At 43.4% G+C, this 22,406-nt stretch overlaps 1 protein-coding gene across 1 annotated transcript in view; it reads right to left on the bottom strand.

Moving 5' to 3' along the window:
* SLC17A7 (solute carrier family 17 member 7) overlaps window positions 1–22,406 on the bottom strand; it is a 312,589-nt gene that overhangs the window by 49,098 nt on the left and 241,085 nt on the right. Inside the window, exons 6-7 of the mRNA XM_073602352.1 lie at window positions 10,391–10,477; window positions 4,814–4,956 (exon numbers count right to left, since the gene is read on the bottom strand). Of these exons, the coding sequence (XP_073458453.1) occupies window positions 4,814–4,956; window positions 10,391–10,477 (230 nt within the window). The remainder of the gene's footprint in view (window positions 1–4,813; window positions 4,957–10,390; window positions 10,478–22,406) is intronic.

Genomic DNA, 22,406 nt, shown 5'->3' with positions numbered 1-22,406 from the left:
GTGGCAGTTATACTGACTGGTAACAGTATGTAATACATTTTTTCACATTTTTTCACTTTTTTTAACATGCTGTAACCAGAGCAAAACAGTAACATTGCACCACTCTGGGGTAGTGATTGGATTTTTTTTCTTATTTTTTTACACATACATTTGGAATAAGCAACCATTTTTACTGATGAAATTTATTAGTTTAGTGTGTATTGTATGAAAGGAAGCGATCCACTGTTTATAGTTGTCATGTGATGTGCTGTGATTGGTTACAGCAATCACATGGTATGGCAGCGAGCCGGTACACTGATCAGTCATCAGCTGTGTCCGATGGACACAGCCGGTGACTTGTATTGGGCGAACGGTTCGGCCCGAGCATGAGTTTGAGCCAAACATTGGCTGTTTGCCCCATTCGCATTCTGCGCCCTGATTGGGCAAAGCGGGGGCGGGTGTCGTGATTGACGATGGATTTACATTGGGGGACACTGTTTTTTTTATTTTTTAATAAAGGAATTCTCAAAAACTGTCTCAGTTATTATTACTTTTTAACAATTTTTTGGTGAATGGGTAGGGGTACTTCCAGATTCCGATAAGCCTCCCACCCGCAGACCAGGGTTGTGGGGAAGAGACCCTTGTCGCCATCAACACAAGGACAAGGTGCTTTGGGGTGATGGGGCAGAGCCCCCCTGCCACAAAACAACCCCCATGTTGAGGGCTAGTGGACTGGTATGGTTCAGGAGGGGGGTGCTCACTCATCCCTCCCCTTTCCTGACCTGCCAGGCTGCATGCTCAGGATAAAGGGCCAGGTATGGGTTTTGGGGGGACTCCACAACCTGAAGGGTCTGGTATGGACTTGGGGGGACCCCACACCTTTATTTTTTTTTTTTTTTTAAATAGTTGAGTTCCGGCAATTGCAAACACACGTCAATTTACAGTATCTCACAAAAGTGAGTACACCCCTCACATTTTTGTAAATATTTTATTATATCTTTTCATGTGACAACACTGAAGAAATTATACTTTGCTACAATGTAAAGTAGTGAGTATACAGCTTGTACAACAGTGTAAATTTGCTGTCCCCTCAAAAGAACTCAACACACAGCTTAATGTCCTAACCGCTGCCAACAAAAGTGAGTACACCCCTAAGTGAAACACCCAAAGTGTCAAAATGTTGTGTGCCCACCATTATTTTTCAGCACTGCCTTAACCCTCTTGGGTATGGAGTTCACCAGAGCTTCACAGGTTGCCACTGGAGTCCTCTTCCACTCCTCCATGACGACATAATGGAGCTGTTGGATGTTAGAGACCTTGAGCTCTTCCACCTTCCGCTTGAGGATGCCCCACAGATGCTCAATAGAGTTTAGGTCTGGAAACATGCTTGGTCAGTCCATCACCTTTATCCTCAGCTTCTTTAGCACGGTAATGGTCATCTTGGAGGTGTGTTTGGGGTCGTTATCATGTTGGAATACTGCCCTGTGGCTCAGTCTCCGCACGGAGGGGATCATGCTCTGCTTCAGTATGTCACAGTACATGTTGGCATTCATGGTTCCCTCAATGAACTGTAGCTCCCCAGTGCCAGCAGCACTCATGCAGCCCCAGACCATAACACTCCCACCACCATGCTTGACTGTGGGTAAGACACACTTGTCTTTGTATTCCTCACCTGGTTGCTGCCACACACCATCTTAACCAAATAAATTTATCTTGATCTCATCAGACCACAGGACATGGTTCCAGTAATCCATGTCCTTAGTTTACTTGTCTTCAGAAAACTTTGCGGGCTTTCTTGTGCATCATCTTTAGAAGAGGCTTTCTTCTGGGATGACAGCCATACAGACCAATTTGATGAAGAGTGTGGCGTATGGTCTGAGCACTGACAGGCTGACACCGCACCCCTTCAATCTCTGCAGCAATGCTGGCAGCACTCATACGTCTATTTCCCAAAGACAACCTCTGAATATGACAATGAGCACATGCACTCAACTTCTTTGGTCGACCATGGCGAGGCCTATTCTGAGTGGAACCTGTCCTGTTAAACTGCTGTATGGTCTTGGCCCCCGTGCTGCAGCTCAGTTTCAGGGTCTTGGCAATCTTCTTATAGCCTAGGCCATCTTTAGGTAGAGCTTAAATTAGAGAGTTCTTTGCCATGAGGTGCCATGTTGAACTTCCAGTGACTAGTATAAGAGAGTGAGAGTGATAACACCAAGTTTAATATACCTGCTCCCCATTCACACCTGAGACCTTGCAACACTAAGGAGTCACATGACACCGGGGAGGGAAAATGGCTAATTGGACCCAATTTGGACATTTTCACTTAGGGGTGTACTTACTTTTGTTGCCAGTGGCTTAGTCATTAATGGCTGTGCGTTGAGTTATTTTGAGGGGACAGCAAATTTACACTGTTATACAAGCTGTACACTCACTATTTTACATTGTAGCAAAGTGTCATTTCTTCAGTGTTGTCACATGAAAAGATATAATAAAATATTTACAACAATGTGAGGGGTGTACTCACTTTTGTGAGATACTGTAAATGTGATTTGACTTTTTTTTTTAGAAATGTAATTTTTGCTGCAGCATGTTCTTTACATGCTACAGATGTGCCATTTTACATTCAGACTGAGGGAATGAGTAAGCACGTTTGTGTGAAATGCGTCCACTGAGCACCTTTTTTTGATTGATGTTTGTCATGTTCGCTTGATTATATGGACTTTCAATAAATTCTTTTGATTTTACTTCCGGATGTGATGCCATTCTTCTTTGTTTCCACTAAGGGGACCCTCAGGCACTATACTGTATTTAAAGGAATTTTTTATTTTTATTGTTGCACTTTAAGCATCATTAATATCACTGCTGCTTTAAAAATGATAGTTTTTTAAAAACATTTTTTGCATTGATACATGTCCCCCAGGGCAGTACCAAGACCACCATACAGTTTTTATGGCCAATTACTTGCATATAAGTCTTTAAAATGGGAAATTTTGATTTTTCAAGTCCGTTTCACATAGACTTCAATGGGGTGGACGAGTGGACGCCTTTCGGGTCAGAACTTTTTCTCTGTTCAGGAGTTCAAAAATGAACAGGGATGTGTTCGGCCCATCTCTACTGGTGACAGAGCATGCTGCAGAGTGGCCCCACTGCTTCATTCGAGGCACGTTTCGGGAGGACATCATATGATGTCCACCCGAAACGACGAATCCCCTACCCTACCATAAGATGACAATAGGCTGGGCAGAAAGTGGTTAAAGGACTTGTCAAAAACTGTATGTTTACTTATTTTTTTTTTGTGAATGGAAAGGTACCCCCTTCTTGCATACTTTTTCTTATACACTGTCTACTGACTTATGCATCCCTGTACTTCTGACTCCTGTACTCTGTTAATGATGCACTCATGATCTCTGCTCTCCTTGCTTTGTGTGTGATACTTACTCCTGATCCCTGCATTTTTTGTGTTTTGCATACATGAGTCCTGACCCCTGTACTCTGTTCATTATGCACTCTTCTCCCCCTTCACTGTGTGTGATTATGCACTTCTGTTCCCTGTACTTTGTGCAGTTTGCATTTCTAATCTCTGCACTCTATTCATTACACACTACTGAGCCATGTGCTGTGTGTCTTTAGCACTACTGACCACTGTGATATGTGTAATATGCACAAAGTTTTAAGCCCCTTCAACTGTTAGTGTTCTTTAGATACATGTAAAATGTTTGTGCCCAGCCTGGGTCACCAATGCTGAACCCCCCAGGAAAACAAATTATCTACTGATATATAGTTAGCTTTTACGATGTAGTAAGTTAAATCCTAGCTGATGCAAATGCTACTGGGGTAATATATTTGTATCTTGAAAAAGGTATTTGCCCCAGTTCTTTTATAATACACTTATACAGTACATAAGGATCACTTGGAAATAATATTTACATTGGTAATAAACTGGCCAGAGAACAGAAGACAAAAGATGGTTATCAGGACATTTATTACAAATATAGCAAAGTTAGCAGTGATGTTCCACAAGGATCCATTTTGGGCTTGGTTCTTTTAACTCTTTTATAAATGACTTAGTAGATAAAATAGAGGGTAAGGTCAGGCAGTTTGCGGATGACATTAAATGATGTATATTTATTAAAACTGACCTGGAGGAAGAAATATTAAGAAAGAATTTACAGATTTACTATTAAATATAACAGAACTGACTTTCCCTTGGCAGAACGTTTCTACAGCCTTGACTATAGTATAGTTCTGATGGGGAAATTTAGGGAGCAGAGGGAGAGCAAAGAATCGGAATACACATATACACAAACTGAGCTGACATCAAAGCACATAGACTGGTTAAATCTATATAACAACCAAGAAAACTTAAATGCAGAGCCAGAGGTACAGGTTTCTTTTACCTCAGGGAGAGGTGGCACCTGGATGCACTTTGGGTAGAAGGCAAGCTGGCGGAGGCAGTGTGTCTGACAGCTTGGTGCTAGATATTACAGCATACCTTCAAAAGTCTAGTGGAGTTTATGCCTCAACAGGTCCGGGTTGTTTTGGTGGCAAAAAAGGGACCTACCCAATAGGTGGTTATGGTAGGTGGTTATAATGTTATGGCTGACTGGTGTATATAATTATGGTTTTATAAGTTATTTGCAGAAAAGCATACCCGGAGAAGAAAACGAAGGGTTTTCAATAGGTTGAACCTAAAACTATATTCAGTTAGCGACATGAAATATATTGCCCACTGTTGCTACTACTACCTTTGACTAACACCTTTGACTAACACAATACAACATTTTACTGCTAGAATTATAGAAAAGAGAATATAGAAAAAGAAAATTTAGCTCACCACCAATGGGTTCATGAAACCTGTGCTCTCTCCAATACTCTCCTCAATGTACCTTCTCTCTTCTTCTGATATTGTGGGATGTTGTGCTGGACTTTCATAGGAGACAAGAATCCAGAACATGTACCAGAAAATACCAAAGCTCCCTGGGGATAAGAAAATGCTTTCTTTAAAATGGCTGTTAATTTAATATGGTAGCTGGACGTTTACAAAAGAGGTACTTAGACATACGGGTTGGTATACTAACAGTTTATATACCTATGCACTCTATATTTTTTTCCAGTACTACTTTTATCTTGTAATAAGCATGGACCATCATCAAATGAAAGAAAGGAATAATCTAAAACTGGGAAATAGCCATTTTTTCTAATGGTAGCCTGTCAAAATTGTCTCTCTGACAATTACCTATGAATACTTGCTTGGCGTGGTAATGCATATAGTCGCATGAGGAAGCAGTTAACCAACCTAAGGAAATACAGATCAACAGTGACATCTTCTTTCTCTCAAGATGCAAAAAGAGGAATCTCATACCACAAGGTCTCCAGATTTGAAATCTTTGTGCAAATACACTGAACTCTCCTGACGCAGAAGGATTTTGCAGACGTACCAGCAAAAGATTAAGGAACAAACGTTTACCATTCGTGAACTGAATGGTAAAAGGGTAACAATCAGGAAACAAAAGCTGTGTTTGAAACCCTAACATCATTGGACCCTACCATCATTAACCAAATTAAGAATTGAATGGAAACTTTACAAAATCAACTTCAAAAACTTGCCATGAATAGGAAGCAAAAAAAAAAACCTCCAGAAGCTACACCAAGAGCATACCATGTATGCTGTATTGTATGTGATATTGTACTTATTGAAGTCTATTTCTGTTATTTGTAGTTTCAACTGGCTTGTTCTAATAAAACTGAGATCAAAGAAATATGGTGTCTACAGTTATTAAGATAAGCAGGTTTAGCTAGCTGTCCCAGAGACAGAACAGTGAAAAACACAATGTGCCTTTTCCACCCTTTAGTGAGTTTGTGGACTTTGTAGACAGGCAAGCAGGAATGAAATATGACCCCAGCTTCATTTTTCCAGTGTCTTATACCACTTCTTCTGGCCCTAAACAACTCAGAGCTCCAGTAGCAGTGCACAAAACTAACATTTCTTCCCACAGATTAGCAGAGTCTCAGCCAGAGGAGCAAGACAGCGACTCTACTAAGTTCTGTCCTCTACATAAGATGCCACATCCTCTTCTGAAATTCAGAGCCTTCAGGACAAAGACCATCCAGGATCGCAAAGCTTTCATCAAAGAGAACAACATCTGTTACAAGTGCTGCTCTTCGTCTACACATTTCGCCAAGGACAGTAAGGTCAGTGTCAAATGTACAGAATGTGACAGCACAGAGCACAACACAGCTCTACACCCAAGGCCTACTCCAAGAACTTTCCCACCTGTTCATAGGGACAAAGAGCAAGGCGGGGAGACCAAAGACTCTAGCACAGACGCCATAGCAATCACTTCACAGTGTACTGAAGTCTACAAAGAAAGTACAGGTAGCAGGTCCTGCTCTAAAATCTGTCTCGTGAGTTTACCCAAAAGGACGCAGGGACAAAGCAGTCAAGCTCTACATCATCTTGGATGATCAGAGTAACAAGTCACTTGCTAGATCTATGTTTTTTGACATTCTAAACCTTAAAGGCCCCAGCAGCCCTTACTCCCTGAGGACTTGTGCAGGTACAGTGGAAACGGCGGGGAGAAGGGCTGACGGCCTACAAATTGAATCTATGGATGGTAAGACAAGACACTGTAACCAGATGCCAGACAACAGATCAGAGATTCCCACACCAGACGCAGCATCTCACCAGACTCACTTGAATCACATAGCACATCTCATAGCAGAACTAGATGATCAGGCTCAGATAATCTTACTCCTAGGGAGGGATATCTTGCAAGTCCACAAAGTAAGAAAACTGATCAACGGTCCAAAAAATGCCCCATATGCCCAAAAACTGGATCTCGGGTGGGTCATTATAGGTGATATTTGCCTGGGAGGTACACACAGACCTGCATCTGTTAATAACCTGCTCACTAGTACTCTCGAGAATGGTCCACCTACTCTTTTCCAACCCTGTCAAAATCACATCCTCATAAAGGAGCTACCACACAACAACCCTGTACCTCTTCCCTTCCTAAGTCCCTCTGTGACAGCAATATCTATGACAACGGCCAAAGCGACTTAGGAAGCACAGTGTTCAGGAGAACAAAGGAAGACAACCAGGTAGCAATGTCCATGGAGGATAGGCTCTTCTTAGAAGTTATGGAAAAGAGTATGGAGACGGGACTAATAACTGGGTTGCACCTTTTCCCTTTAGACCAAAAAGATGACGTTTGCCTAACAACAGAGAACTAGCATATAAACGACTCACTTCCCTAAGACACAATCTTCAAAGGAAACCAGAGATGAAAGAACATTTCCTTTCCTTCATGGAGAAAATATTCCAGAATGGTCATTCTGAGATAGCCCCAAACCTCAAAGACTCAGAGGAATGTTGGTACCTACCCATATTTGGAGTCTATCACCCTAAGAAGCCAGGGCAGATTAGAGTGGTGTTCGATTCCAGCGCAAAGCATGAGGGTGTCTCTCTAAATGATGTCCTTCTCTCTGGCCCTGACCTTAACAACAGACTATTAGGAGTACTTCTTCGCTTTCGCAAGGATTCATTCGCATTCATAGCAGACATACAGCAAATGTTCTATTGCTTTCTTGTTAAAGAAGATCACCGTAACTTTCTGAGGTTTCTCTGGTTCAGGGACAACAACCCCTCTGGAGACATCACAGAATACCGCATGAGGGTGCACATATTTGGCAACAGTCCTTTTCCTGCAGTTGCTATATATGGCCTCAGACATTCTGCTAGAGTGGGAGAGTTAGAGTATGGGTCAGATGTCAGACAGTTTGTGGACAAGGATTTCCATGTAGACGATTGCTTGAAATCACTACCCACAAATGAAGCCGCACTCAGTCTCCTCAAAAGAACTCAAGCAATGCTTGCATGTTCCAACTTAAGACTCCACAAGATTGCTTCCAACAGTAGAAAAGTTTTAGAAGCCTTTCCTGTCCAAGATCATTCTAACGAGTTAAAGGACTTAGATCTAGGCATAGACTCACTACCCATGCAACGCAGTCTAGGTTTGCTTTGGGACTTAAAACCCTTTACCCGTAGAGGTGTGCTGTCTACCATAAACAGCCTGTATGATCCCTTAGGCTTTGCAGCACCTGTCACCATCCATGGTAAAGCACTACTGAGAGACTTAACCTGTGAGTCGCTAGATTGGGACCACCCACTCCCCACCGACAAGAAGAACCTATGGCTAGAGTGGAAGGACTCACTAACAGCTCTATCCAACATTAAAATTCCATGACTATATGCTCCTCTGTCATCTGCTAACGTTCAGATGCAAAGACTTTGTGTGTTTTCGGATGCTTCTGGTAAAGCAATTGCTGCTGTAGCTTACCTGAAAACCATAGACACTAAAGAACAATGCCACATAGGGTTTGTAATGGGGAAAGCAAACTTGCACCACTTCCCGAACACACCATACCCAGGCTGGAACTTTGTGCTGCAGTATTGGCTACAGAGCTAGCGGAACTCATTGCAAGAAGGAACTGCAAGGCTTACTCACGAATGTTTAGTGACATTTATGGTAGAGGTTACAGCTATCATTAATGACAGACCCTTGACATCCATTTCAAGTGACTCTGAAGATCCAGTGGTTCTCACACCTGCCATGTTACTCTCACAAAAGACTTGTCTTGCCGGTGCACCAGCTGGAGAGTTTTGTGAGAAGGACCTTTACAAATGTCAATGGAGACAAGTACAATCCCATGCCAATACCTTCTGGAACCGGTGGAGGGAACAATATAAATTTTTTGATTACAACAATTGTCTCTCGGTGGATTGAGCTTGCTGGGGACCCCCTGCTCCGGTTCTTCCACACATTTTTTTAAAATTGTGGATGCATTCTTTTGTACTTGTCCATTCACTGTGATACACTGTGCCTTCTAAAAAAAACCCTGATAAAGGAGACTACAGTCCATCTCCGAAACGTAGGGTTTCTGGATTGTGTATCCTATGTCGCATGTCTGTACAATTTGTATGCATCATTTGTTTTGTATATTTCTTTTTTGTACTACATATATCTCTTATGATTAATAAACTTTATACACATTTTATATTGTTGTTTTGGTAGTGCCTTTAAAATCCCACCCCTAGGGGGTTTCTCCAGTTCTATTTTTGGGACGTGGCACACCCTCACTACAAACAGACTGTTTTGGGTAGCCCTATTTCATTAACTTACTTAAGACAACCATATGTGGTGTGCAAGGCTCCATCTAGCGTTCCTTTTTGGTATTGCTGCAGTTCTATTTAATTGTTTATTGTATGTGTAAATAAGGAAGTTGTCAGCAAGCAGGGGATTCTGGGTAGAATCTTAGGAGGAAGTGAACCATCCACCATTCTTTTCAACACATTGCAGGAAGCAAGTCATGTCTTTCTCAATCTATCGCCATTACCCCTTAGAGAACTTAAAAGTAAGTTTTTATTATCTCATCTTGTACTGTATATCGTTGTTTATGCAATGTATGCTGTATTGTATGTGATATTGTACTTATTGAAGTCTATTTCTGTTATTTGTAGTTTCAACCGGCTTGTTCTAATAAAACTGAGATCAAAGAAATATGGTATCTACAGTTATTGGGATAAGAAGGTTTAGCTAGCTGTCCCCGAGACAGAACAATGGTATCAGTGAGAACTTATCTGAGAGGAATAAATTGCTCATTGCTCAAGGAACCCCTGGAAACCTCTGGAGGAACCCTAGTTGAGAAACCCTGCCTTAGACTATTAAAAGTGTTGTTTATTCAGTCAGAAATAATAAATCTTTGGCTCAGCCTATCTTCACTTAAAGAATGTGACCTTTGCCTGAAAATATGCAGATTGGGTTCAGAGAAGCACCCTTCTCTGGTGGGTGAAGCCTAATCCCAAGAAGTCACCCTCAGTGACTCCTTCTATATTTATATTTTAAAGCAAAGAGTACCAAGATAGCAAGAAATTGTGCTGCAAGTTTGAAAATTACTTGCTAAGCTACTGCAGACTTACCAAGCTTCACAAGTTTGTTACACAATTTCAGCAAGTCTGCATTGCAAGACTCCAGATCAACTTTTTTTGCAAGCATTCTGCAAGTCTGCTGCATGTTCTGGTTTAGTTATGTTGTGCAATAGTCATCCTACCACAGGGGTCACTGTGGCTGAATTTTCATGCTGTAGACTTGCAGAGCTCTTGCTGTAGACTCACCACAGCAACTTTGCTCTTGCTAGAGACTTGCCAAGCAAATTTGCTACAAATTGGAAAAGTGTCAACTAGAACTTGTGCTTCAAGTGCTCTCCAAGTGTATACCTTGCCAGTGAAAATGTGCAGCAAGTTAACAGACTTACAACTCAACACTGCCACACATTTGTGGCAAGTTTTCCTTGCTATCTGGGTATATCATTGTATATCTCTGGTGTTTTGTGTCGTACTGCTGTAACTTACCATAGACATAGAATACTGAGCTCCATCCTGAATACTGTACCAAGACCCCAGCCAAAGGCATGGCCACCACAGCTCCCGCATAGGAACCTAGAACACCATGACAATAAACATAAACAATTATTATCATTTCTACAAAATCCTTTCATGTGCTTATACTGTATGTGTTAAATACACAATAACTACCTTCTGAAACGGCTCTTTGGTGCCAAAACAGGCTTATTGTGTAGTGGGAAATCGACTCTTAAAAAAGAGAAACGTTCCCAAGAGGACAAAGACAGCAGCATAAAACAAAAAAAAAATAAAACAAAAACTAACCATTCTCTACACTATACAAAACAACAAAAAAATAAAGATTGGTCATTATTTATACTGTACATTGAAGCTGAAATTTCAAAAAGTTAGAGTAAAATAGTCAGGTTGAAAAGACACAAGTCCATTTAGTTTAACCAATAGAAAAAACATCTAAAAAAAAAATCCATATATACAATCCTATACCTATAGTGCATAACGTTACATTTATTTATTGTATTAATTTGAAAGCTCTTGATGTATTTTTTACATAGAACTTATATAAACACTTGAATCCATGCTCATATCAGCTTACTTTAATCCCCTGCCCATTAGCGCTCACAATAAAAGATGAAGTACAGCACTTTGAGCCAGTCAGAGCCCTACCACTTTGCAGAGCTCTTCAGTTGAGAGTCTGAACATGCTTATGGGAGGAAAAAAACTAAAAAAAAGTGACCTAATTGGCATGCTGCCTGTCATTCGTTAACAAGTAGGTTGAGTCACAGAGCTGCAGTTTATAACTGCAGTAAAAAAGTGTGGTCGCTGAGCTTCATATGTTGTCTAGCAGGGGTGCCTGGATCACAAATCTGGCTGAACAGAATTACAAATCCTTTGACAGGTAAGGCAGTTCTGATATATGCATTTCAAACTTACATTTATTTGTTTGCCTGGAGTTCTGCTTTAAGTGCTGATCAAAGCACAAGTTACACTGCAAAACACTTATGCTTTATTAATGTAACTGGATTACTAAAATAGTTGTTTTGCAGATTTCACTATGATGTCTTTAAAGTTGTCTTTGCCACAACTTCCATCAAAGCTGCCGATGCAAAGTGGTTATTTCTGTGACTCTTCTTAAGCTTTGTTGTTGTGTACATGGCACTGGCATAGCTATATGATGGCCTTACAATACCGATTGCCCATGTCTCAAAGCCACATATAGTCAACCCTTTGTTACATAGATAGGCCTTTTCCATAAGAACTAAAAGATCACTTTAGAGGAATGCTAAAAAGGAATATTTAATCTATAGAAGTAATAGTGTTGTAAAAATGGAAGCTAATGTAATGCAGTTTATGGATTTCTCTTAGATCCATACAGGAACTGGTAATTGTAGCATAACCAAAATACAGTAAATGCTTAGACTGACAATTTGACTTGTATTAATCTCATCTTCAATGTTATAATATTAATATTCTTCTAATTTAGTAAGAGACAATAAAGAGGGTCAGTAAAATTATTTTTTAACATATCACATGACAAATTCATTTCTCGAAAACAGTTGACTTAGATGTCCTTAGTTTACCAAGAAATAGCAGTGTACACAAAAAAAGATGTATTTTCCGATCAATTAGAATGAATTATTTATGCAGCAATGACTATTTTTAGAAGGCAGCCTTACCTACGGAATGCACTGGAATCAAAACATCAGAGCTGCAAAAATGTCAATCAAGGACACTTAACATCTGATTAAGTAAAGCAAAATACTTAAAAGGATTGCATATTCTATTTCGATTAACCCCTTCCTGCTGTGACAGTGGTCACATGATTGGGAGCTGGTCTCGTCGGCTACCGATCTTTAGTCTGGACCAACAGCTGTATTTGAGAGCTCGGCCTTCATGCTGGGAGCCCACAGCAAGTGCGCTTTCAGCACATAAACATAGGCCACCCAGCGACACATTAAGCATGTGGGAGTTAAAGTTAACCCTTTTGCTGCCACACATGTGTTCAGTGGTCATAAAGGGGTTAACCTGTGAAAGATGTAAATATTATTATTGTAGCGCACTACTCCCTTGGGAGCTGCTGTTAGTTTATACCTTTCTGTTAATTGAGTCCGTTTTCCTCCCCTGCATGAATAACATCAGCAGACAGGCCAATAATTTTAAACAGAACTTTATTTCTCTTGATTGCTGAGTGTTACAAGATTTCTTAAGGAATTATGAGCTGTCTCTTAATTTACGGTTCCATATGTAGTCATCGTCCTTTCCCATAATGAACTGACCAATGCCCCTCTGAAAGACATAGTGGCATATGGATGCTGGAAGCCCCAGGCCTCCCCTGCCTATCTTGACTCCTGCAATCCTCCCGCATCAGTTCAGGAAAGTCCTGGATGAATGAGTACTGCTGGGTTGCACACCCTTGCTCTCTCCCACCGACAGTCCATGGTTAACATAGAAAGCCGATCCCAGTCTACTCCAGCCTTTTAGCAGCTACTTCCCGCTCCACATGTCCAGAACCATCCCAGCTGGTGATGTCTGATACATTTCTCCCAGAATCTCCTTTTGTTGCTGATTGATGTTGCTGAACCATCCAGCACTGAGGTCTCTGAACCCTCAGGCCTTCAGGTCCAGTTCTTTTGCTATCCAGCACTGAGAGCATTACACCCCCAGGCCTTCAAGCCTGCTCCTTGCTGATCACATCTTTGCAGCCTTTCCGGATTCAATTCCCATCTCCAACCACACCAGGATGCATGTGACCTTGGTATTTATAACAGTCCCGCCTCTGTCCAAACAAAACAATGATTGGCTCAGAGCGGTCTCCAAAAACTACCTGCCACTCTGCTCCCCCAGTCCACCCACCTTCCAGAACATTTCAGGGAAAGTAATGGAAATCTTGCAGGGCAGAGTGTAGGTGGCCACACCTTCCTCTATTCTATCAAATCTCCCAACCAAATTACCCAACCAGCCTAACCAACAGGGTAAGACACTGGCAATTTACCTATCACTTATCCTAACTAACTAATTACCACCCACCTAAAGGTGGTGGGCGCTACATTATAAAGAAGTTTTATTACAGTATTTTAAACCTTGTGTCTATGAATAATTTGTAATTGTATATGTATATGTATTTTCCTCTGCTGTTTTTTCCTGCTTTGCAGTGAAACATAATTATTGCACTTTACTGCTTTTTCACAAATACAAGAACATGAACAAGTCAGATCATTCAAAACACTGCTATCATTCAGAATCATTGCTAACATTGCTATTTTATCTCAACAGTTGTTACAAAAGAGACACAGTAGTTGCCCTGAGAAAGTGAGAAATCAGTCTAGTGGCCAATCTACAAATCTCAAAATTTATACAATAGCTAAAAATAATTCAAAACATAGACAAGTTATTTCAAAAATTACCTTGAGATAAATAATAAAATGATACTGAAAAATACATACATTCCCTTAAACATCTGATTCAGTAGAACTTCAGTGGAACTTCACAATGACATTACATTCCCCCCGTATTCCTCTCCTCCCCCACCCCTTCCTCTGTACCCACTTAATCTGAAACTGCAGACTTTTACTTTTTCTTTTTTTTCTTTAGGTTCCCTTACTTTTTTTCCTAAATTTACAGTCCAGCCTGCCCCTTGTCTCCATTCTTGCTTAGGCAAAAATTACATATACTCCTGCCTGCCCCTAAAAAATCCTGGGATATGCACGTCATATCTTAAAGTGGTTGACACCCTGTCCAACCACTTTTCCTGACGCCTTCATGGCAGCACACACTGGGTTGTGACTCCGCCTCCACAACCTGACAGGATTGGACTAGCTATAGAAGTTGAAGAGAGATGACCCCCACCATTCTCTTTTTTATCCTCACCTGACAAGACGGATGGACATCGCAAGCCTCTTACCGCATCACCCCGCAGGTTCAAGCCTCTCCTGTTTGGAAGTCCCTCCTGTACAGTCTCTAAAGGAGCTCTTATGGAGGGAACCCCACTCTGGTGGTCTCAGGGGCAGCAGCATGAAGCGTCTGGCACAGAATAAGCTTTAAAAAAAGCTTCAGGTTTGCAGTGGTCTCCACTCTCTCTTATCAGTCATTTGTCTTCCCCTTCTACTGTTTTTTCCTTCTATTTCTTTCTTCTTTTCCTCCTCTGGGACCTGTAGTCCCACAGCGCTCTATTAGCTCTTTCATGGCCGCCATGTATCCCGTCCCGCAGTGCGCATGTGCGGGAGGCTGTGGAGGGCCGTTTACAGCGGTTTTCCAGCTTCCAAGATGGCACCGGAGTCGTCACGACGCTTCTGCGCATGTGCGAAGTGTCATTTTTTGCCGCGAACGGCGGCGGTCTATTTAAAAGAGGGTTCTGGGCTGAGAATTATGTGTGTTTCTTCTTTCAGCCCCAGACTGCTGATTCCTTGCTTAAGATTTCTTCATTGAAGCCTGGTAGGTACCTTAAGTTCTCATTTCTATTTTACAGGGACTTCCTGACATATTATATTTAAAAAAAAAAATAAAAAAAAAAAGAATTTTTTTCATTAATAAATATATAAATGATTTTATATGTATATATGTATATATATATATTTCTGCTTCTAAAATCTACTTCCAGACTTCCTCTTTTCTTGCCTACCCTCATGGAGACCACTGCCCTAGCAGACCATCCTCAGCCAATAAGGTAAGGGGCTATCCGCATTCAGTGGTAAGTATTGAAGAGAGAAAAAAAGAGAGCATATCTTCTAACAAGACGCCTTCTGACAGCCCTTCCAGGTCTGGATCAAGACGCAAAGAGAGATCAAGCCATGCCTCAAGCAGGAGATCCCGCAGAAGCCGGTCACGCTCCTTATCTCGTCACAGGCACTCACGCCACAGTCATTTTCGCCATGGTCACTCACGCCACAGTCACTCTCGACGTAGCAGATCACGTCATGGGAGATCACCTTCGTCACGTCACGGACGAAGACTACACACCCGCCCCGCAGCTAATACCTGCTGGGTATGTGGCGCCTCCGCTTTGCCAGATAAATTAGCATGTCGCACGTGTTTCAATGAGGCCACAAAAGAAAGAGAATCAGACGTCAGAGAAGTAACCAAACTTATTCGGGAATCTGTGCGAGAATCCATAATGGAATCAACAACACCCCTGCCGGCCACGTCAGATCCAGGTACTTTCATGGCTCCTCCTCGCTCAGCAATCGAGGTAGGGATGGATCCAGAATCCCCTTCACAGGACGAGGATCCAGAAGTCCCAACAGGGTTTGACTTCTCTCTGGTCGAACCCTTTGCAAAGTCAGTCAAGGAGGCCATAGGTTGGGAGGAGTCTGAGGAAGCGCCTCAGAAGACTCGGAAGTATTTTACAAACCTGAAGAGGGACCCAGAGACCTTCCCTTTCATTGAGGAGTTGAACGATTTAATCAAAGACGAATGGGAAAGAGCCGACAAGAGGCCTAGCCTAAACAACAGACTAGCCAAGATGTATCCTCTTAAAGAGCCTAAAGTCAACTCCTTAATTAACGCTCCTATTGTGGATGCCTCCCTGATGCGTCTGGCAAGACATGTCACCCTTCCCATCGAGGACGCCATCTCCTTCCGTGACGTTCTAGATCCTAAGATTGATCTGGAACTTAAAAAAGCCTACTCCACAGCAGGACGCGCTTGTAGACCAGCAGTCACCACAGCAGCGGTTGGTAGAGCCATCTCGGGCTGGACTGTCAATATTGAGAAATCTCTCCAGCAGGGAGCAGACTTAGAGAAAGTAATTTTGTCTCTACAGAAACTTAAATTAGCAGGCGATTTCATCGAAGAAGCCTCCGTGGACGTTATCAGGTGCTCAGCTTGGGCTATGCTAGCCTCGGTGATGGCAAGGAGAGCTTTGTGGCTAAAACCCTGGGTAGCCGATGCAGCATCAAAAACAAATTGGTGCAAGATCCCCTATGATGGCTCGAATCACTTCGGCTCCAAATTGGATGTAGCCATTTCCAAGGTGACGGGGGAAAAATCGGGCCTCATTCCCTCTGACAGGAGACCCAAGAGATCAAGGGGTCCAGTTTACAAGGGTAACCTTCCTGAAAGGTACAGAGAAGCAAAATCCTATAGGCCGGGAAAAGAGTTTAAGAGAAACTGGAGGAACACATAGTCATGCTTTCTGAGGATGCGGAAAACCAAGGCCACCCCTTCTGGCGAACAGCAGAAGTCCTTTTAAAGGTATGCCCGCCCATCCTCCGAGGGTGGGCGCCAGACTCAAAAAATTCACTCAAATATGGTCGGAAAACATCAAGGACCCTTGGACCATTTCCACGATCAAGTTCGGTCACAAATGGAGATTCTTGAACAAGATTCCCAGAAACCACTTTCTTCCAACAAAACTCCCGTCTTCTCCAGGCAAGAGAAGGATCCTATTAAAATACATAACAGAACTAAAACAAAAGGAAGCCATTTTGGAGGTTCCGCTGTGTCAGAGAGGCAGAGGATTCTACTCCCCTCTCTTTCTTGTAAAAAAGAAGACAGGGGATTTACGGCCAGTGCTGGACCTAAACAGACTAAACAGAAACATCAAATTAGAATCCTTCAAAATGGAAAGCCTACAGTCCATACTATTAGCTGTGAAACTAGGAGATTGGATGCTGTCCGTAGATTTATCGGACGCTTATCTTCATGTTCCAATACATCCTGCCTTTCAAAAATTTCTCAGTTTTTTATTCAACCAGCATCACTTCCAGTTCCAGTGTCTACCCTTCGGCATCTCGTCGGCCCCCAGGACCTTCACCAAAATTCTTCTACCCCTCATCGCATACTTCAGAGAGAGAGCTCTAAGAATACACCATTATTTGGACGACATACTTCTTCTAGCAGAAAGTCGCCAGGTCCTGATTCAACACTGAGAAATCTTACTTTCAACCCTGCAAGGTTTCGGGTGGCTAGTGAATTGGCAGAAAAGCAAACTTTAGCCCACACAGAAGATGGTATTTCTGGAGGCGGAACTAGACACCATCCAGAACAGAGTACAGCTTCCTCAGGAGAAGATGATTCCTCTGATCCAGAAAATTCATAGGGTAATCTCAGCTACACGCCTACCAGCCAGAGTGTGTATGAGTGTCCTCGGTTCCATGTCTGCAACCCTGCCCATGATCCAGTGGTCCCAATGGCACAGGAGAATCTTGCAGAATTCCTTTCTGAGGCAGTGGAATGGAGTCTCAATGCTTCAGACAATCTACATACACAGCTATGTGAAGCAATCGACGTGGTGGTGGACACGGTCCAGCAACCTCAAGAGGTACAAACCTATAGTTCCTTCGTAGCCAGAGGTGGTCACTTCAGACGCCAGCCAGAAGGGATGGGGAGCGCATTACTAAGATCTAGCAGCCCAGGGGCAGTGGAGGTTTCAAGCTCATGGTATAGCTCTCCGGGCCTTCACTCCATACCTGGCAGGGAAGAACGTTGTAATTCAAATGGACAACAGAGTTGCTGTAGCATACAGGGGGTACGAGGAGTCGCGCATTAATGGAGGAAGTTCGCCCCATCATGGATTGGGCACAAGTACATCTAATCCAAGTCCCAGCAGCTCAGAATATGCTGGCCGACTATTTAAGCAAGGAACTTCTCTCAAACAACGAGTGGTCATTGGGCCAACAGGCTTTTTCCCTCCTTTCAAGAACTTGGGGAATACCGGAAATCGACCTAGCAGCTACCCCCGCGAACACCAAATGTCGGAGATTTCTGGCAAGGGCGGCTTTCCCATCAGCCGAAGGAGTGGATTGTCTGACCCATCCGTGGAATTTCAAGCTAGGTTACATTTTTCCACCAGTGCCCTTAATAGCGAGGTTCTTATCCAGGCTTTGGAGATCATCAGCCACGGTAATAGCAGTGATTCCTCTTTGGCCAAGGAGACCTTGGTTCACAACCCCACTACAGCTCAGCCTGCAACAACCACTGCCTCTTCCGGTAACAGCAGACCTCCTATCTCAGGGTCTATTCCTACACCCAGCACCAGAAAGATTACACTTGACAGCATGGAAATTGAAAGGACTTGGTTGCTAGAGCAAGGTTGCTTGCAGGAGGTAATCTCAACTCTTTTACAGGCAAGAAAAAACACCACCAACAAAACATACTCGCAAGTCTGGAATAGGTTTTGTTCACTGGCCCAACAAAAAAATTGGAACCCAGTATCACCAGAGCCACCGCAAGTTCTGGAATTCCTTCAGTTGGGTATCAATAAAGGATTGAGCTCAAGTACCCTTAAAGTCCAGGTTTCTGCCCTTTTAGCTAAAACAGGCATTAGATGGGCTCTTCACCCTCTGGACCTCCAAGAAGACCCACATTTCTGGCATGGGATCTCTCTACAGTGCTTGACGCATTATCAAAACCTCCTTTTTTCCAGTTGAGTCTATTTCAATTTGGAACCTGACCTTGAACTTGACCTTCCTTATCGCCCTCACATCTGCGAGAAGAGTTTCAGAACTTAAAGCACTACTGATATCAAAACCATACCTTGTCTTCTATCCAGATAGAGTGGTATTGAGGCCCTCGGAGCTTTTCACTCCCAAAGTATCATCCTCCTTTCATTATAATCAAGATATCACCCTCCCATCCTTTACAAACGACCAAGGCGAGCCTCATGCATTAGATGTCAAAACTGTCATTACCAAATATCTGGAAGCTACAGCTTCCTTCAGAAAGTCGGATGCTCTTCTCATAATGCCACATGGACCTAGGAGAGGTCACCTAGCAACTTCTCGAACAATCGCATCCTGGCTGGTTAGCACCATCAAAAAGGCATACTCTACTCAGCAACTAATGATCCCAGAAGGCATCAGGGCGCACTCAACCAGGGCAGAGGCAACTTCATGGGCAGCATACTGCAGAGTTTCACCAGAAGTAATCTGTAAAGCAGCGACCTGGTCGTCCAAGCATACATTTGCTTCCCACTACAAAATTGACTCTGCTCAACTTTCAACAGCAGACTTTGGTAGATCCATTATTAAAGCCAATTCCACAGCTCTTTAGAATAATAAAACCCTAATTTTTTGCACCCTCCCGACTGGCGAGTTATTTCCCAGTGTGTGCTGAAGGCGTCAGGAAAACGGAAAATTGTATACTCACCTTTCCGTAATTTTCCTTTCCTGATGCATCTTCATGGCAGCACACAGGTCCCCACCCTGTTCTTAAGATGATATATACAGAGAATGGTGGGGGTCATCTCTCTTCAACTTTTATAGCTAGTCCAATCCTGTCAGTGGAGGCGGAGTCACAACCCAGTGTGTGCTGCCATGAAGATGCGTCAGGAAAGGAAAATTACGGAAAGGTGAGTATACAATTTTCCATTTTACCTACAGGTAAGCCTATATTAAGGCTTACCTGTAGGTGCTTGAAATATCTATTAAACCTCCACGGTTTAGGAGATATTTACTAAAAAGCCGAGCGCAATGTCATTGGCGCATGCGCACTTTAGAAAGGGCACATTGTGCCTTTTCTAATAGGGGTCATGCCGTGACTGGCGGAGTTTGTGGCCCCCGGAAGAAAGAGGGTCTAAGATGGAAGCTCCCTGCTAGTGGGGACAACGGAGACTTTGCAGGCTTCAGTTTCAGGTACTGTAAGTAACACATAATGGGCTACTATGCGATGCATAGTAGCCCATTATGCTTTACCTTTGCAGGGAAATAAAGAGGAAGTAAAACTCACCAGGGTTTACTTCCTCTTTAAGAGGCATTAGCTTACAAAGTCCTTCAGGACTGGTATGGATATTAAGGGGAACCCCGCACCAAAATTTAAAAAAAAATGGCGTGGAGGTCCCCCAGGCCCCCAGGCACTATATACTCTGAATAGCAGTATATATGCCATACGGCCTGCCCTATATAACTGCCCTCACAGTTACTCTTGTTGGGCACAGGAACAGGCCCTGCTGTGAAATATATCAAAAATTGTAATTATATGCCCTGTTAAACAGGGGCAGAAAAATTGGGCCTTGGGTGGTGGTGGTGCCACAACACTGTAACCCCTCACAGTTACTCTTGTTTGGCGCAGGAACGGGCCCTGCTGTGAAATATTAGATCAAAAATTGTAATTACATGCCCCTGTTAAAACAGGGGCAGAAAAATTGGGCCTTGTGGTGGTGGTGGTGCCACAACACTGTAACCCCTCACAGATACTCTTGTTGGGAGCAGGAACGGGCCCTGCTGTAAAATATTAGATCAAAATTTTTATTACATGCCCCTGTTAAACAGGGCAGAAAAATTGGGGCTTGGGTGGTGGTGGTGATGCCTTAAACCAAAAATATTGTTGGAAGCTAGCATCATCAAGATTGAGGAGGAATAGGATAGTCAGCATAGGCAGTCTCCAAGGGATCCCAGATCCATAGCAAATTCAATCAGCTACATCAGCATCAAGTGCTTGATAGCTGCTGATCCAAGACTGATTTATTTTTATGAATGTGAGCCTATCAACGGAGTTTGTGGACAGGCGCTGTCTTTGATCTGTTACAAACCCTCCAGTAGCACTGAATGTGTTTTCTGAAAGCACGCTGGATGCAAGACAGGCCAGTAGCTCGATTGCATGTTGAGCAAGTTCTGGCTAGTGGTCCATCCTCAAGACCCAGTAACCCAGTGGATGCTCTGTTAGAAAGGTCTTGAAGTCAGTTCTTACCCCTAGATATTCCTGCACCATATAATGCAAACTCTGGAGATGGTTGCTTGAACCGATCAGACCTTGGCTTTGAGGACTGAAAAATTGTTTAAAGGCATCAGTCAGTCAGCCACCTTCTTCACCGCTCTTCCTCTGACTGAACGAAGCCTCAGCAACACGTTGTCCAGCACCAGGAAATCGCAACCTTCCAGGGTCTGGAAATGCGTTACACAAACCTTTCTTCAAGGCCTCCTGAAGATGTTTCATCCTCTGCTCCCTCTGCGAAGGCAGGATGAGTTCTGCAACTTTACCCTTGTAATGTGGATCAAGAAGGGTTGCCAGCGAGTAATGATCCCTCTCCTTGATACCATGAATCCTAGGGTCCTTACGCAGCCTTTGCAGAATCAGGGAGGCCATGCAGCGTAAGTTTGCAGAGGCATTCAATTCTGAGACCTCTGGGTCACTAAGGATCACATTATCCGTAACTACCTCCTCCCAGCCACGTACAACTCCTTGCTTTTCTGGGGACTGAAAACCATCCCTTAAAGAGTGCTGCTGAGTGTTATCCTCTACATCCATGCTGACACAATCCTCTTCCTCCTCCTCTTCTTCCTGTGTGTTTGGCCGGCCCGCAGGAATGCTATCTGGATAAAGGGGGCCTTGAGAGGAAAGGAAGTCCTCCTCTTCCTCCCGCTGTTCTGCCTCAAGTGCCCAGTCCATGATTCCACAAAGCGTGTGCTCCAGCAGGAAGACTAGAGGGACAGTATCACTGATGCATGCATTGTCACTGCTCATCATCCTTGTGGCCTCCTCAAATGGTGACAGAACAGTGCATGCATCCTTGATCAGTAGCCACTGGCGTTGTGAAAAGAAGCCAAGCTCCCCTGACCCTGTTCTGTGCCATACTCGCCCAGGTCCTCATTGATGGCCCTCTGCTGTGTTTTCAGCCGCTGCAGCATTGCCATTGAGTTCCACCTGGTGGGCATGCCACAAATGAGGCTGTTGGTGGGCAGGTCGCATTTCCTTTGAATGTCAGCCAGCCGAGCACTGGCATTGTATGACCAGCGGAAATTAACACAGACCTTTCTGGCCTGCCTCAGGAGATCTTGCAAGCCTGGGTACCTGGTCAAGAACTGCTGCACCACCAAGTTCAGGTTGTGTGCCAAACATGGAATATGGGTCAAGTGTCCCTGTCAGAGGGCAGAGAGAATGTTGGTGCCATTGTCGCATACAACCATTCCTGGCTGAAGCTGGCATGACATCAACCACCTCTGAGCCTGCCCCTGCAGAGCTGACAGAATCTCTGCCCCAGTGTGGCTCTTGTCCACTAGGGAGACCAACTCAAGCACCGCATGGCATCTTTTAGCCAGACTGCTTGCGTAGCCCCTTGAACGCTTACGGAGCA

This window comes from Aquarana catesbeiana, linkage group LG10, assembly GCF_042186555.1.
Source record: "Aquarana catesbeiana isolate 2022-GZ linkage group LG10, ASM4218655v1, whole genome shotgun sequence".
Lineage (NCBI taxonomy): Eukaryota > Metazoa > Chordata > Amphibia > Anura > Ranidae > Aquarana > Aquarana catesbeiana.
This window is presented reverse-complemented; position numbering and strand designations above follow the sequence as displayed.